This window comes from Eulemur rufifrons, chromosome 29, assembly GCF_041146395.1.
Source record: "Eulemur rufifrons isolate Redbay chromosome 29, OSU_ERuf_1, whole genome shotgun sequence".
Lineage (NCBI taxonomy): Eukaryota > Metazoa > Chordata > Mammalia > Primates > Lemuridae > Eulemur > Eulemur rufifrons.
This window is the reverse complement of record NC_091011.1, coordinates 43,862,054-43,876,945: the sequence shown is the minus strand read 5'-3', so window position 1 is coordinate 43,876,945 and position 14,892 is coordinate 43,862,054. Positions and strand designations below refer to the sequence as shown.

At 36.0% G+C, this 14,892-nt stretch overlaps 1 protein-coding gene across 5 annotated transcripts in view; it reads left to right on the top strand.

Moving 5' to 3' along the window:
- DYNC1I1 (dynein cytoplasmic 1 intermediate chain 1) overlaps positions 1-14,892 on the top strand; it is a 356,211-nt gene that overhangs the window by 332,705 nt on the left and 8,614 nt on the right. For all 5 annotated transcript variants that reach the window (XM_069461334.1, XM_069461331.1, XM_069461333.1 and 2 more), the window contains 2 exons: positions 1,335-1,475; positions 5,631-5,756. In XM_069461334.1, the coding sequence (XP_069317435.1) occupies positions 1,335-1,475; positions 5,631-5,756 (267 nt within the window). The remainder of the gene's footprint in view (positions 1-1,334; positions 1,476-5,630; positions 5,757-14,892) is intronic.

Here is a 14,892-nt window from a genome sequence, read left to right as displayed (position 1 = left end):
CTCACTTTGATTTCAGCAAATGTATTTTGTGCATTTTACATTCACTAAAAGTACACTTTGGGAGTTCACTCTAATATTTGGAGCTTATTCCCTACAGATACATTCTTTGAACATTCTGTGCAGAAAGGATTTGATTGTTCATATTGTATGTTATCTTTTCTTGATCTTAGTGCTCTGGCCTGTACAGGCATTCAGTGGAACCCACGAAGAGAGTACAGACAGCTGACTGGATGAAGAAGACATTGGGGGAAAAAACTCCCATTGTTTAGATTTCTGTCAGAGGATATAAGAATACTTAATTTCTTTTATCTCTAGGGCTTTCATTATCATTTAAATTTCATTTTACATTAATTGATCAGGGATTAGTAAAGCCATTATGCAGAAATTAGAATAAGACAAGCCAGATGGAATGAATAATTCATGAAGTCCAATTACATTTTATTTCTGGTGTACTTTCAAACTTGCCTCTGACTTCTGTGCTATTTTGATGTGACAATATTCACTGGAAATCAAGAGTGCCATTTTAATTTGTTGTATCCCTCTGTAGTGGAAGCATTTGTATGCAGTGGGGGTATACTAACGCATTTTCCCCAGAACATCAATTTTAGGGATCTTGGTAATACTGGGTGATCTAGAAAATATGGTTCATTTTCTATGGAGGGTCACGGGCACAGCAATGAGCCACACTAGCCTACCTGATTTGGGTGAAATGTCCCCATGTAGAGAGACTAGTTTCTTACGATCGCGAACTTTTCATCTCCTGGAAGAACCGTAATCCCCTTTAAAATATTTGTCCCCATTCCTGCCGCAAAGGAACCGTTAAAATATGAATTTGGCCTAGAGTTGGGCTGGAAGCAGCCGCAGCCGTTGCAGCTACAGACGAGGACCACGAGGTGGCAGGGGCTGCCTTCATTGCAAAGGGTTCGGGGCGGCCGGGCCGCCGGGGCTTCGGAGCATCCCCGCGTGTCTGAGCCCGGCAGACCACGGCTGGGGTGCAGGCTCCGGGCGTCTCGCAAAGCGCTGCCCGGCGAGAATTCCCAACTAATGGGCAGTCCCGTCCACCTGTCTGGAATGTCTCATGCGACTGTGTCTGAAACGGCCTCCCCCCGCCCGTCCCGGCCCCCAGCCCCTTCAGAGGCCCCCCTCCCCCCGGTATTTATTTATGCCACTGGACAGTTCTAGTCACATTAAAGCTCCGGTTCACCTTCTCAAGGACTTTCATCTAGGGAAGTTTTATGACACTTTGTGAATGTGCAAAGTTTTTAATTAGGCTCTCTAGACAGCCCGAGGCAGCAGCAGCGCCACAAAGTCTTCACGGTCTCTCTGCTTTACAGCACAACAAGCCGCTCTACTCCTTTGAAGACAATGCAGACTATGTGTACGATGTCATGTGGTCCCCCGTGCATCCCGCGCTCTTTGCCTGCGTGGACGGGATGGGGCGCTTGGACCTCTGGAACCTCAACAATGACACCGAGGTGAGCGGCGGCTCCGGCGCCCGGGCCGAGGGCTGGGAGGGGGGCGCCGTCGGCCACTCGCAGTCTCTCCGTCTTTCTCCAAAACGGCCCTTTTTTGGACAGACCCTCCAATTGCAGCAGGGCTGCTGGCCCCCTGTTCTTGAATACTCTGAAGGGAATTGGCAGATGCACTGGCCAAAAATTGCTTAATCTTACTTCAGCCCTAAACTGTGGCAGATCCTGGACAATTAACGACCCCTTTTTTGCAAAGAGCAAAACGATACGTGTTCACGCCTTTCCCAATGGGGAAGGACACACAGGCGTTTTTCAGAGCCGCGTTGAAATAACTTTATTGGCAAACACTTGGAAAAGTAAGCTTTTGTGGATGCTGATTTTAGATTGGGCTTTTAAAAAGGGCTATTTGTCAATGTTTACTATTTGCACGATTTCTGTTTTGAATACATAAAAGATGATTCTGTTGAGTATTTTATGTTTAGCTCTTTTATCCATTTGATTTTTACCAAGGTAAATATTCCTTGTCTAAAATATTGAACTCAAAGGCAGATTTTTAACAATAGTCTCTAAATTTAAACATGTATATCAAACTTAGTATTTTTTAAAACAAGATTGTAACATGTCACATTTAAAGTAGTCCACAAGTGAAAAATAACCATTAAAAAAGCAGTTGATAATAAAGAAACATTGTTTTAAAAGCGTGCTATAAAAATTTATATTTAAAAAATTATGCCATGTGCATTGTTCCTTTTTTCCACTCTCAAAATTATTGAGGTGCTAATTCAGCTACTTTGTTTTTTTTCTTTTGTTTTTTTTGTTTGTTTGTTTGTTTTGGGGAGCTTAACCTAAATATTAAATTTCAATTTAATTCAATTCAATTTTATAAAATAAAATAGTCTCTGCATGATTTCCTGGTTTTTGATTCAGTGAAGTTCTCCATAAATAAGAATGGACAGGTAAGAGGAACAAGTGCTGCAAACTATATGTCAAGTGGAGAACAACAGAAAGGTCTTTTGAAGTGTTTTGAGCAGGAAACAGCTCAGCCTTTTTAATTAGGAAGCCCACAGCTGGAGGACGTGAGGAGGAGTGGACTTCCCTAGTATTTTTTTTTTTTTTTTTTTTTTTGTGGGAGGGAGCAGGGAAATACTCTTCAGGTGTTATTACTGAGTCATTGTATCTTCAAGGACGTATACACCTATCTTTTAAAAATCTTTCAATTTAAGTCTATTTCTCCTTTTAGCTATAAGAACTATATGACAAGGATAAGAGTTATGTAATGAAGTATCTTTGAAAATAATCAAAAGGCATGAATACGTGAAATGCCCATCATTTTAGATGTTGAAATGTTTATAACATTATTGCTTTTAATAGCAAGACGTTATTACTCTACATTGTAAGGGTTTCCCAAAGTCTTTCATCACTGTTGATTAAAATCATATTGCTTCTGTTTGCTAAGAAACTCACTTAAAGCAACCCCCAAAAAACCAAAGTTTCCTAGATTGACTTAGGAGACCCCTATATTAGAAATCTGGCTTACTTGAGGTGATGTTTAGGTGACAGGCAACTACAATGCGTAGGAAGGGAGTGAATGTTCCACAAATTCCTTAATAATTCCTATGTAACTTGTTTTTTTTCCCCCAGTCTGTTTTTTAGGTAAAATGAAAGTAATACCTCAACATTGCCAAATGTAATTTTTTCCCTTCTCTTTCTCTAGGTATCAAGAGACATCCACATGAGAGTTTTATAGCTAAACACTTTTTAAAAAATCAATATTGCTCATGCAAACTACTTAGTTTTGTGGTAAACATAACTCTGCTTTCACAATAATAGTAGAGAGATATTGAGTCTGACTTAAATCCAGTAATGAACTGAACACTTTTTAAAATCTTCAAATAATTTTTGCCTTCTAGCAATTTGAACAAGATTTTTCAAATATTTTTAGATTAAGAATTAGATTTGTTAAAAAAAAAACAAAAAACCAAAAACTAAATTCCCAGTGCAGCAGTGTGTTTTGTTGTTCAAATTACAATGTTTTTAGACCAAGTTATCCCTATGCAAGATAGTTCACATTTATGTATCTCAGTATTACCAATTTCTACTGCTTAATGTAACGATTTAGGCTATATATATGTATGTGTCTTGTCTTTGCAATTAAAATGATTGAGCCATGAAGACTGTGAAAATATTTGCAAAACCAAAGAGAAAGAGACAGAAAATACATGAATTATTTTTATTATAGATTCATCAATTTTGAAAGGTCATTACTGACCAGTTTAGTAGAAATATATTTTGTCAATTCCTTCATGCATTCATTAATTTTTAGCACATAATATAGGCTGTGACGGTTATTTTCTACTATTTATAATATCTATGAAAAGACAGTATTTTAAAAAGCTTAAAATTTCAGTTTTCTATAGTACGTACATTCCAAATACATAAAATTCTTAATAATGCATTAGGCATTATTTTAAATGTCAAAAGATCGCCTTCTTTTGAGGATTAATTTTTTGCTATATTTATATTAAGATTAAATATTTTATTTAATTTTTAAGATTGTTCATAGATAAAATCTGATATTGAATAGAATTAGGTAATAGAATTAGGTAAGCATCCTGTAACATCCTTCCAAATTATGGTGTTAAAAATTAGCTCTGAAGACTGTAGCTGAATCACAGATTTGTTTTCTGAGCAGCACACTAATAATAAAGTGTATTGACAGAATTATGGTCCATCTAAATTCACATTGTTTCAGCCTTTGAAAGGTTTGGTTAAAAATTCAGACTCTAACCTACACAGCAGGTACTTTTATTGTAGAAATTGTATATTTTTAAAAAATAAATGAGCCAGGGACTTTTGGGAGTTTTCTTGTTCACAATTGACATACAGTGATTTAAGCGGGTGAAAGAATTTTTATTGATTTCAAGATTAAGTTTAAACATAGATTCTTACATATGATGGAGTTTTTATTGCTATTTTAAAGATAGGTATTGGGTCAATAATTTCGTATAAACAGATGGTTTCAATTCCCTGAATAACAGAATGCCAGGCGTACTAAGTCACAGTACATGTTGTGTTCCCATCCTAATGCGACATGTTTATTAGACACAGGTCTTAAACAGTGGTATGAGATGATCTTGGTGGCCCTCTTTTTACCATTTTTTTTCTTTTTGTTTTAACATTTACCTTTTTCTTTCTTAATGGGATGTTGTCATTTCCTATTCAACATTCTTATAGAAGGCTCAGATCTGATCTTCCAATCTTGAAAATAAGGTTACCTCCAAAATAAGAGTTTACACAACGAATGATGGAAAAGAGGTAGACATACTAAAATTTCATTTTCCAAATACTAAGGTTCTTATAACAAATACCATAGGTTCCATTTCAGCACCTCTAGTTCATTGTAATAATAATTATTATTATAATTATCAGTATTTTTAGGTTTGGAGTGTTTATAAAGGAGATATAAGGCATTTTCTAAAAGTAAGTGGCTACATTCTATCAAGATACCACCCTGGGGACATTGTCAAAATTGCAGATTGCCTACCACACCTCACCCTGGCACTGCCAGGGGGAGGAAAACAGAAAAAAAAAAAAAAAAGAAAGGAGAATTTGAGGTTTTTGAAGTTTTTGACCTGCATGCCTTCTTTTCTTCTTCAGATTATTTCCTCCCCATGAGGTTTTGAAGGATCAATACATATGTTAATTTTTTTCCCTGAAGACTCATACTAATATGATTTTTATTCCACCATACACTCCCCTTTCTGCCTTTTATAATATCCTTAATTTTGATAAATCCTGAAATCTATTAATCCATAAAGCATGACCTGATGGTGAAGTATCCTATTTAGCTGCTGTTTGTATGTTGGGTGTACACCTGGCATAATCCAAAGAAATATTTATGTCACTCGCTGCCCAGTGACTGTGGAAAAAGACTGTCCCTCCTCTCCTTTTTTGTTAAAATGTCTCTTCTCTCTACCCCTTAATTCAGTGGAGCATATGATTTAAGAACAATGAATCCTTTTCACCCCTGCACAAGGGATGTATATTACTTCATGCACATGAAGGCAGTGGTGACTCATGCAGTTAAACTTATCATTGTCAATTTGTACATTTAAATTTATATTCAGAGAGTCTTTTTTTCTCTTGTAACCTTTTTGGCAGGTTCCAACAGCAAGTGTAGCCATTGAGGGGGCGTCTGCCCTAAACCGTGTTCGCTGGGCTCAAGCTGGCAAGGAAGTTGCTGTTGGAGACTCAGAAGGCCGTATTTGGATCTACGATGTTGGAGAGGTACATGTTTGTTTGTGCTGTTGTTTTGACTTGCGTATCTACTTTAAAGACCTAGTGAAATTATTGACAGGACCTTGTGGGCCACAAGAACCCTCTCTAGTGTGTTTGCAAATTTCCATTGACTTCAGTGGGAGTTTGGTGAGACTTCCTTAGGGCCTAATTTGATCTTCTGTCTCCATGCACAGGACGCTTTAGTTAATGATCCAAGGCTCGTTTTAGAGTGGTGTAGAATTCTCAGCTGTCTTGTGATGAAACAGGGACTTCCCACCAATTTCATGAGAATGAAAAGTTTGTCAACTTTACCATGCTAAAATTGAGTTTGGAATTTGTTACCTATTTGAAAAGTCAAGTTTTAGCTAGTGTGCTCAATTAAAGTGTATACTGTTTCTCTTTAATTAAAGCATAGCCAATTAAGAAAACTGAGATTAATCATCATTTTGTACCATTTTCATGATATTTGAAGTTATTTTGTGAGATATATAACTCTTTGGTATGTCTTATTACATTAATGATATGTAAAGTATTCTTGAATATCATGGCACTGGTCAAAGAAAAAGAAACCTACATCTTGTATTTCTGACAGATCTTCTTGAATTTTTATACTATATTTAATATTAAATTATCAATTAATTGTACTTAAGCTTATCTGTTTATTTTTACTATATGAGAACATGTTGACAAAAGCCTTCATTTCTGGTGAGGTTAAAGGATTTTTTCCTTAAAGACAAAGAAAATATTGAACTTTCAAGTGTTATGTTATATAATGCTATTTTGGCATAATATGAATCTAACATTTGCATTCCAGGGGGAAAATATACCACATTTGTATGCATAGCATCCTAGACCTAGAAGGGACTTTGTGAGTGCCTGGTGGACGGGTTTAGCTGATCACACTGAGAAGGGTTCTTTATGGTTTCATCAATCAGCATTCTATAAATTTGGCAATCCTAGATGGGTTGTTCTACAATGGAACTTTTGATGACATATTATATACTGCTATATAGTACAGTTGATTATGTTGAAACAAGCTAGCTGATGTTTTAAAATTCAGCCAGGGACAGAAACTGAATGACTTTAGAGATGGGAGTTTTCTATTCTGGATGCACAGTTCCAACTTAAAAAACAATTTCTTGGTTTTACTGCACGTTATCTATTTCATTAGACACCCCCTTGACTATTCCTGATACCACAAGCAGGGTCCTCACGACAGTGACAAAGACTCTGTTAATATATTGACCCCAATGATGAAGATGCAAAGGGTCTGGTGACTATTGATGTACTTTAAAGTCTTTGGGAAAAAGAATACACTCTGAGTCAGAAATACTACCAATAGTTGAACTGCAGTATTTTCTTCAATGAGTATTCTTTATATTTAATATATCTTTCTCATGGTCTTTATCAAAATAAAACTATTAAACAGTAATAACAAAAACAAATATTTTTTATGAGGTCATTCCCTAAAAAATAAAAGACAGAAAAGGAGAATGTAAAAAAATAAACAAGTTTTCTTTCTTTTTCTTTCTTTCTTTTTTCTTTCTTAGTTGGTTTACAACAAGTGTGATTGTGGGAGAGAAATAGACATAAAGAAGTGCCCAGAGATGAAATGTCAGAAAATAGATAAAATTTAAAAACTCTTTTCTCTACCTCCCTTGCTTATGCATTATGCTCCTTAACACTCTTAGGATTATATGCAACATTAATAATTTCAACCCTCTTTCTTGTATTCTCAGAGGGCTGAAAAATAGAATAGTTTAAAAATCTAGTTTTTTAAAAAAAAGGCCTTTTGAAAAATCTTTGCTAACTTAAATATTATGTATGTAGATACATATACATGCATACACATACATTCACATATACCATCTCTGGGCAATAAGGAAACACAATGTGACGGATATACAGAATTTTCTGCAATAAAGTGATTTTATAGCTTATGGACAGAATTACTTGAATATGACTCATATCTTGGGAGTCTGTGATTTTACAAAAGTTGCTTTGGCTGATATGTGGCTGCTAAAATTTCTTTCTAGGATGCTATCATCATTTCTAAATTGTAAAGTGTTGTTATACTCATATTTCTACTATCACACTGGCAGGTCAGGCTGGTTTTCATTTTTGCGTTATTGCCCTTACTTTTCTAAGTGATATTACAGACTATAGAAATGTCTGCAACTATAGGCCAGTCTCGCCTATTGTCTGGAGTCTAGACAGCTATAGAAAAATCTCTGTGACATATAATAGGCCAAACAATTTGTAGGGTTGTTTATCCCTACAAATTCACTACCAAGGAAAAAAAAAAAGGATATACTATTTTATTGAGAGTAGGTAATATTACAATCTTCTAGCCCTTCACTGAATGACCAAAAATCAGGATAGGCTGATACACTTGAACAATTCTTTCTGTATTGTTTGATCATATACAAAGCCAACTCAGAAAAACTCAGACTTAACAAAATAATTTTGTCTTAACTGTAGTTTTTTCCTAAGTATTTTTGTAAGGTATATATTTTTTGGGGGGAAGGGGGCTTTTCTGTTTCTCATTTCTCACCTCTATGCCTTATTCTAAATCACTGAAGACTGAGTCTGTAGAGACACCATGTTAGTAAAAGGGAAAAAATAACTTCCCTATAGCTGAGGCTTAGCACAGCCCATTTCTGAGAGAAGGTACATCCCTTCAAAGGCAAATGCTGCCATTATTGTAATTACTGTAGTATTGTTCACCAGCCTAGAACTGACAGAGCATAACTGTGCTTAGAAGAGAAGGGCACCCTAGCGCCTCTCCAGCCTTCCAAATCACCTCAACTGCTGAAAGCCAGACAGAGTGCCTTCACGGCAAGCTGGCCCATTTGGAATCAGAGGTCAAATCTAAGGCTGGTGCATGACTGACAAGAGGGAAGGTGTCTGAGCAGGAAGCGATTTAAGAAGAATATGGCATTGAGGACCAAATTGCCAGTAGGCTTTGCTACCATTATAAGTCTTTCAAATTGGTTCTCTGGTCTCTGTTAAAACTGACCTCCCCAAGAGGGTCATGCTGGCCTTTGAAGGGAACACCTTGCTTTATGGAACCCTCTAGCAAGAAGATGAAACGCTTTTAGATGAGCCCTATAATACAGTCGGTATAAAAAAGTGAATGGTAGTTTTTAGAGGACACCATGTTGTTTCATTTTCATCAGTACATTGAATCCATGTCTGTAGGAAGACACCTCCCGTTCATTCTCCCAACGTTGACTTGACGGAGACCTCCGTTAGGCTGGAGAGAAGGGAAGGGCAGTAGGCTATCTTTGCCAACGCCCTGTTCCACAAGTGAGGCTGGCTCCCTAGGTGTATGACCTGTGCAGCTACATAGGGCCTTGCGCTTAGGGGAGCCCTGGGCTTGGGTTAACACTTTGCTGTCATTGTCTTGCAATTATTAAAAATTTTTCAACAAAAGGCTCCACGTTTTCGTTTTTCACTGGGCCCTTCAAATTACGTAGCCGACCCTGTCTGTCCATGAGATTACTGCTCTTAATGCCACTCACAAGGTGAATCGGAAATGAAAAATTGGGGCCTTAACCTAGATCATTGGGAAGAAGGGGAAATCTCTAAAAATGTTGTTAAATGTAGTACATGCTATGTAAAACTATTTAAAAATGCCAAATGAGAACAGCAACAATTCTCCATTATAAACATCATGAGGCTCATAAAAATAGAGCTGAAGCCATAGTAGAGATTGTAATTCACCTCCTCATAGCCCTGTTTTGATCACTTTAATTGTAATTTTAACTGAAAATATAATTTGGGGAAAGATCTCTGTGATGCCTACTCCAGTTGGGGTGGAGTGAGACAGGGTTTCTCTGTCCACGCCATTGTCAAGAACTCCCTGAAGAGAGACTTCTGCGACTACTCACGGAGACGTCCCCATTCAGGCCCAGGTAGACTTGCCTTCCTGTGAGACCTGGCACTGAATGAGAAGGGCACTGCAGAAAGTGACTCTGGTGTCACCAGTCACTAACAATCGTCTGCCTCATCTCCTGTCCCAGCTGAGGCTGCAGCTGCCGCAGGGAGTCCCAGCACAGTGCCCCTAAGACTGTGCCCTCCTCTATTACACACAATTATCCTCCATGACTTTTAAGATGATGGCAGAGAGCAGTAGCTGGAATCCCGATTTACTGATGCAATTTATTATGAACTTCTGAAGGGGTAAACAGAGGATTGTGTATGCACTCACTGAATTCACCAGATTGAGTGTGTTCATCTACCCCTTTTTTTCTTTTTGTTACATTTAAATGGCAAAGGTATGAGTACTATCTCCAGGCCTATGAGTCAAGAGGTAAAATAGAAAGCAGCAGTGTTTTCAGGTAGGCCACATGATGCTGTGTTTATATAGCACACATTTTTGGTTGTTTGATTTCAGGATTATATCTGGAAAATGTACACATTTATTTTCACAGATAGGGGTCTATTTTCTTTGCAGAGCAGGTGCTTAACTCCCATTAGCATAAATGGAAGTTATTCAAATTCAACAAAAGACAGAGAAGACCCCTTTTATTATTTGGTTGTAATTTTTATTCTAGTTGTGCATTCAAAAGTTACTTAAATAGACAGTGGTTGCGTGCCCCATTTGAATTTTCTGAGATCCAAAATGAAACATGACCCTAACTCTTGAATAAGTTTTGAGAAATCTCCAAACTATGGAATGCAATCTGTTTTGGCTTATGGGAGGGATCCCGTTCAATTCAGTGAAACATGGGTAAGATAACAAGTCATAAATGAACTATAAATATACCTGAAAAAGAGAGCTGTTAATCATTGTTGGATTTTTTTTTTTCCAAATGATGTGTGAACACACATTTTAAAGAATTAAGAATAAAAATCACTCCCTGCTGTGGCCCCTTGCTGAAGAGCAACCTTTCCTATGCATATGGAGGCGATGTTAACAGCGCATGGGCCACTGCGTGTAGAATTATGCACGTGTCCTGATGATTGATAGTCAGCTATCTACCTGTCTTTCTTACAGATGTGTTTTATAGAAAGCCCGCTGCCATTGTTAAGGCTTCAGTGCTGTCACCGAGATGTGGCTGTCATAAATATCCCCTAACAACTATGTTTGCTGCTTATCTGAATTAGTTAGAATGCTGTTTGCAGCTCCAGTTTTGAAAGAAGCAGTTTATTTTCCACCTCCTATTATTTCTTTTTCCATTAACCTCTTCCAGGGAACATTTTGTTTTCAGTTGTGATAAATACACATAGGTTTCAAATCCCTGATTATATTTTTATAGTGGCCCAGTGATAAAATTCCAAAATCACTTTCAGCTTAAAGTAGGATTTGAAAAATAAAATAGCAACTTGAAAACTATTATTTGAGAGATGGATAAATCTTATTGCCCTGGCTGTATTTATTTGGTATCCCGTTCACTAATTACCTAAGAAAACACGCATAAATCTTTAAATTTTACTTTTAAATTTTAACTCTTTGGTAGCATTTCAGATAACTTGTTTGATATGAGTATTTGGGGGCCAAAAGAATAGTAGCCATATTATTACATATTTCAATAAATATAATACATTTGACATTGGTTAATATACTTTTAAAAGGGCCTTGAAAAATTCTTGAAAAGGAAAAATTCAGATTAATATGAGAGATCAAATGTAACGATTAAAAAAGTAAAGCATGATTTTAAATGTTCATTGGAATATATTTTAAAGCTGAAATGAAAAATTAAAGTCAAAAGTTTATCTGTAATCCCAGCAGGAAAAATGACCTAGGTAATATACTTTAGCATGATGATCAAGGTGTTATATATAAGAACTGTTAATAAGCGCCTCAAACAGTTTTCATAGCTAGCAAGAATAAGAATAAAAGGAAAGAGATTCAGTGAGCCATTTCTCTTGCACTTTAAATAGCAGTTCGATGTAGTAGCATCTGATAAAACTAGAAGTGCTGGGAGTTAAAAAGGGCTTGAGTTACACAAAATAAGTATAATACAATTATGATTTTTAAGTGGGTCACACTCAGGCAATAATTATTTACTTTGTAGATCTAATTCACGTTTCCAGTAGTACAGGGTCTACGTCATTCTCCGTAAGAAGCCTATGCCTTGAATATAAAAATAACTCTCGTCCTTCAGGAAAGGGGTGTGCAGAACACAAAATTTAAAGTTACAGTGAGATTGGGGCGGTGATTAATTCAAACAAGAGTTCCTTAATGAAAAAGAACCGCATTTGAAATCAGCCAGTTTAATTACTGTGCTGCATAAAGGCTGTTGTTCCCCGCTAAAGGCAAACCTGATTGCCTGGCTAAGCTGTGGCAGCCTCCAGATGAACAGAGTTGGTCTCAGCTTAGCAACGTCCAGTTATGATCATGCAAAACACTTGTGTTTCTCATTAAATGAGTGTGGCCATAACTTGCTAGATTCTTGAAGGCCTTTGCAAGTACTGGCCTATTCTTTAGTGGATAAACAGTATTATTTTCGTTAGCCGATGCTAAACACTTCCTTTGGTTTATCCTGCATGGAAAAGAAAAGACTTAGGCATAAACTCTTCCATGATGCCAAACATCCAGGTGAAAGCTGCAAATCCAAATACCCGATCTGGTCTATAACATCTAGATAGTTGATGACATAGGAACAGAACATTGAGATTTTCAACTGGACTTTTCGGTTTTTACCTAAATTTTCAGTGTGGTAGCCACAAGATTGTGGAGTTAAATCAAAGAACACAAAAGCATATTTGTATGGGCAGATTTGGGGTGCTTAATAAGCTTAATTACATAAAATACGCCACTTCAAAATAATATAGTAATTCATTTCTTTGTCATAATAAATTATATGTATTTGAAATAAAATAATTTGGGTAAAACATATGACTTTAATTTTAGTGTTAACTTCATTTCTTCTGGGAAAAGTGTTTAAAAAATAAACGAAAAGGCACTATTAATTCCAATTAATGCTGTATTATTCATCTTATAGTGAATGTAGTAGCAGTGGCTTTCATTTTGGTAATTATGTATGTAAAAGACTGTTATTACACTAATTATTATATAAATAGTGTGCTTATTCAGGTAGCAGTAGTATATGAAAATGGACTTATAGGATTAATATCTTCTCAAGCAAATTGTTTTTCTGAATTAATAGGAAAATACTTATGACTTTTATGTATTATGGAGTAGTTGATTAAATAAAAAGAAAGCCCTAATATCTAATTTTATAAAAACTAAATTAATGTGTGCATAGTAATTTGCAATATTCAATGAAATTCATATATTCTCATTTTGGTGATAATTGGCCCATGAATATAAACCTTCTGAAACAAGAACCAGTTTGTATAATTAATCATTTTTATGATTCTTCTTTGGTTTCAAACTGTCATCTTCAATAGCAGTTTAGATTCTAAAGCAGTTGTTAATTATAGTGTTAATTTTTTTTTATGGCTGACAAAATTGTGTTTAGTTTTAGAATTTCAAAACTGCTAAATTTATCTTGAAAAATTGCTGCTTAGAACAGTAGCCTCAAATCACAGTTTAGAAATCAGAGTGTGAAGTTGCTCCAATCATCTGTGAATCTAGATTAACCCTGGCCTGTATAGAAATGGAGTTATTTGTTTTTTACATGAGTATGTGTGCTACTGTTGGCATCTCCAAAATATAATATGCAATAAAATGTCTGCTTATGCATGTTTTCTGTGTAAATGTTTATATGCCATGTAGGTTGGACTTGCAAAGTGAGGAAGTGAATGAATCATTATATTTCACTTTTAAGAAAAGTTCACATGACTTTTTGAGAATGCCAACTATCATGACGTCTTTTAAATTATAAAGCATGAAATATTTATCATGGAAAGAATACTTAAGCTTCTAACGTTGTAGAAGAAATTTTGCACAATTACACTTAAGCTTGTAGATAAAACTGATCAGTGGCCCCTTCCTAAGACCTCTCTTCTAATGGCCAACCAAGAGTTTCAAAATTTCGATTAAACCTTTTATGTTTATCGGTCTCAGCATCAAGATCCCTTAGATAGAAAGTGAACATAATAAAAAAAAGTTAATAAATAAAAATAAATAAATAAGAAAGTGAACACCTTCTAGTATCATAAAGACCACCTACCCTTTTGACAAAAAAAAAAAAAAATTGGGGTTGGCAACCCTCCTTTGGTTATCACATTCCTCAGTAGGTTCTTTCTAACCTTTGACAGGCCACATCCACAGAAATGTACACAAAGTGGATACTTAACAGCTGTCTGATAGAACAGGATAACCCAGTCTAACACAATGCCTGGCACATAGTAGGCACTCACTTAATACTTGGTGGGTGAAATGAATGATTCATGTGTGAAAATTTGAGGGAAAATTAAGGGAAAGCTTAATTGTGTGAAGCATTTAGGATGCAGTCTCCAAGTTGGCTCCAGATTGATGGACGGGGGAAAAAATTTAGTTAACTATATTTGCATAGAAAAGGATATTTAGAAAATATGTTTAGAAAGGAGTGCTTATCCTTCCTCCCCAGTCTCTATCCCACTTTTCCTCCCCTCCTGTGCTTTTAAAAGTAAGCAATTGGCCACTAGTGTAATGAAAGTATAACAGTTGATTCAAACAGTTGTCAAACCACTGGAAAAATGCTTCCTTTTCATTGTGCTTTTTTTGGACACTATAGATATGGTAAATCATGAACTGCGTTATAAAAATACCTCTTTTGTGCCCAAACATTCAGTAGGAGGGAATGACATTTCTTTTATTACCTCGGTAAATGTTTTTAAGGTGTTTAGCAATAAGCCTTCTTTTTGTCAAAACTGCTCAGACACAGTGGTTGCTAAGAATTTATTAGAAAACCTATCGTTAATAATATCAGGAAAAGAAAGGATATATGTTTAGTCAGCTAATATGACAGATCCACTTGAGTCGTACATGCTTTTTCTTTTTCTTGCCATTTTCTTGATCTTTGGTGTTATGGAAAAAGAAGTAATTGACGTTTAGAAAGTTTATTTTCCATTATTGCCCATAGCCAATGGTTTTAGCATTTTCTCCATCTTTTGGACAGAGAAATGGATTGTTCCAAATAGTAGGGGAAAAAAATAACACTGAAAGATTTCTGAAGAAAGAGGATGATAAGATTTTAATACAAACGTGAGCAAGGCCATCCATCTTTAGGCTTTAGTAAATTAACTC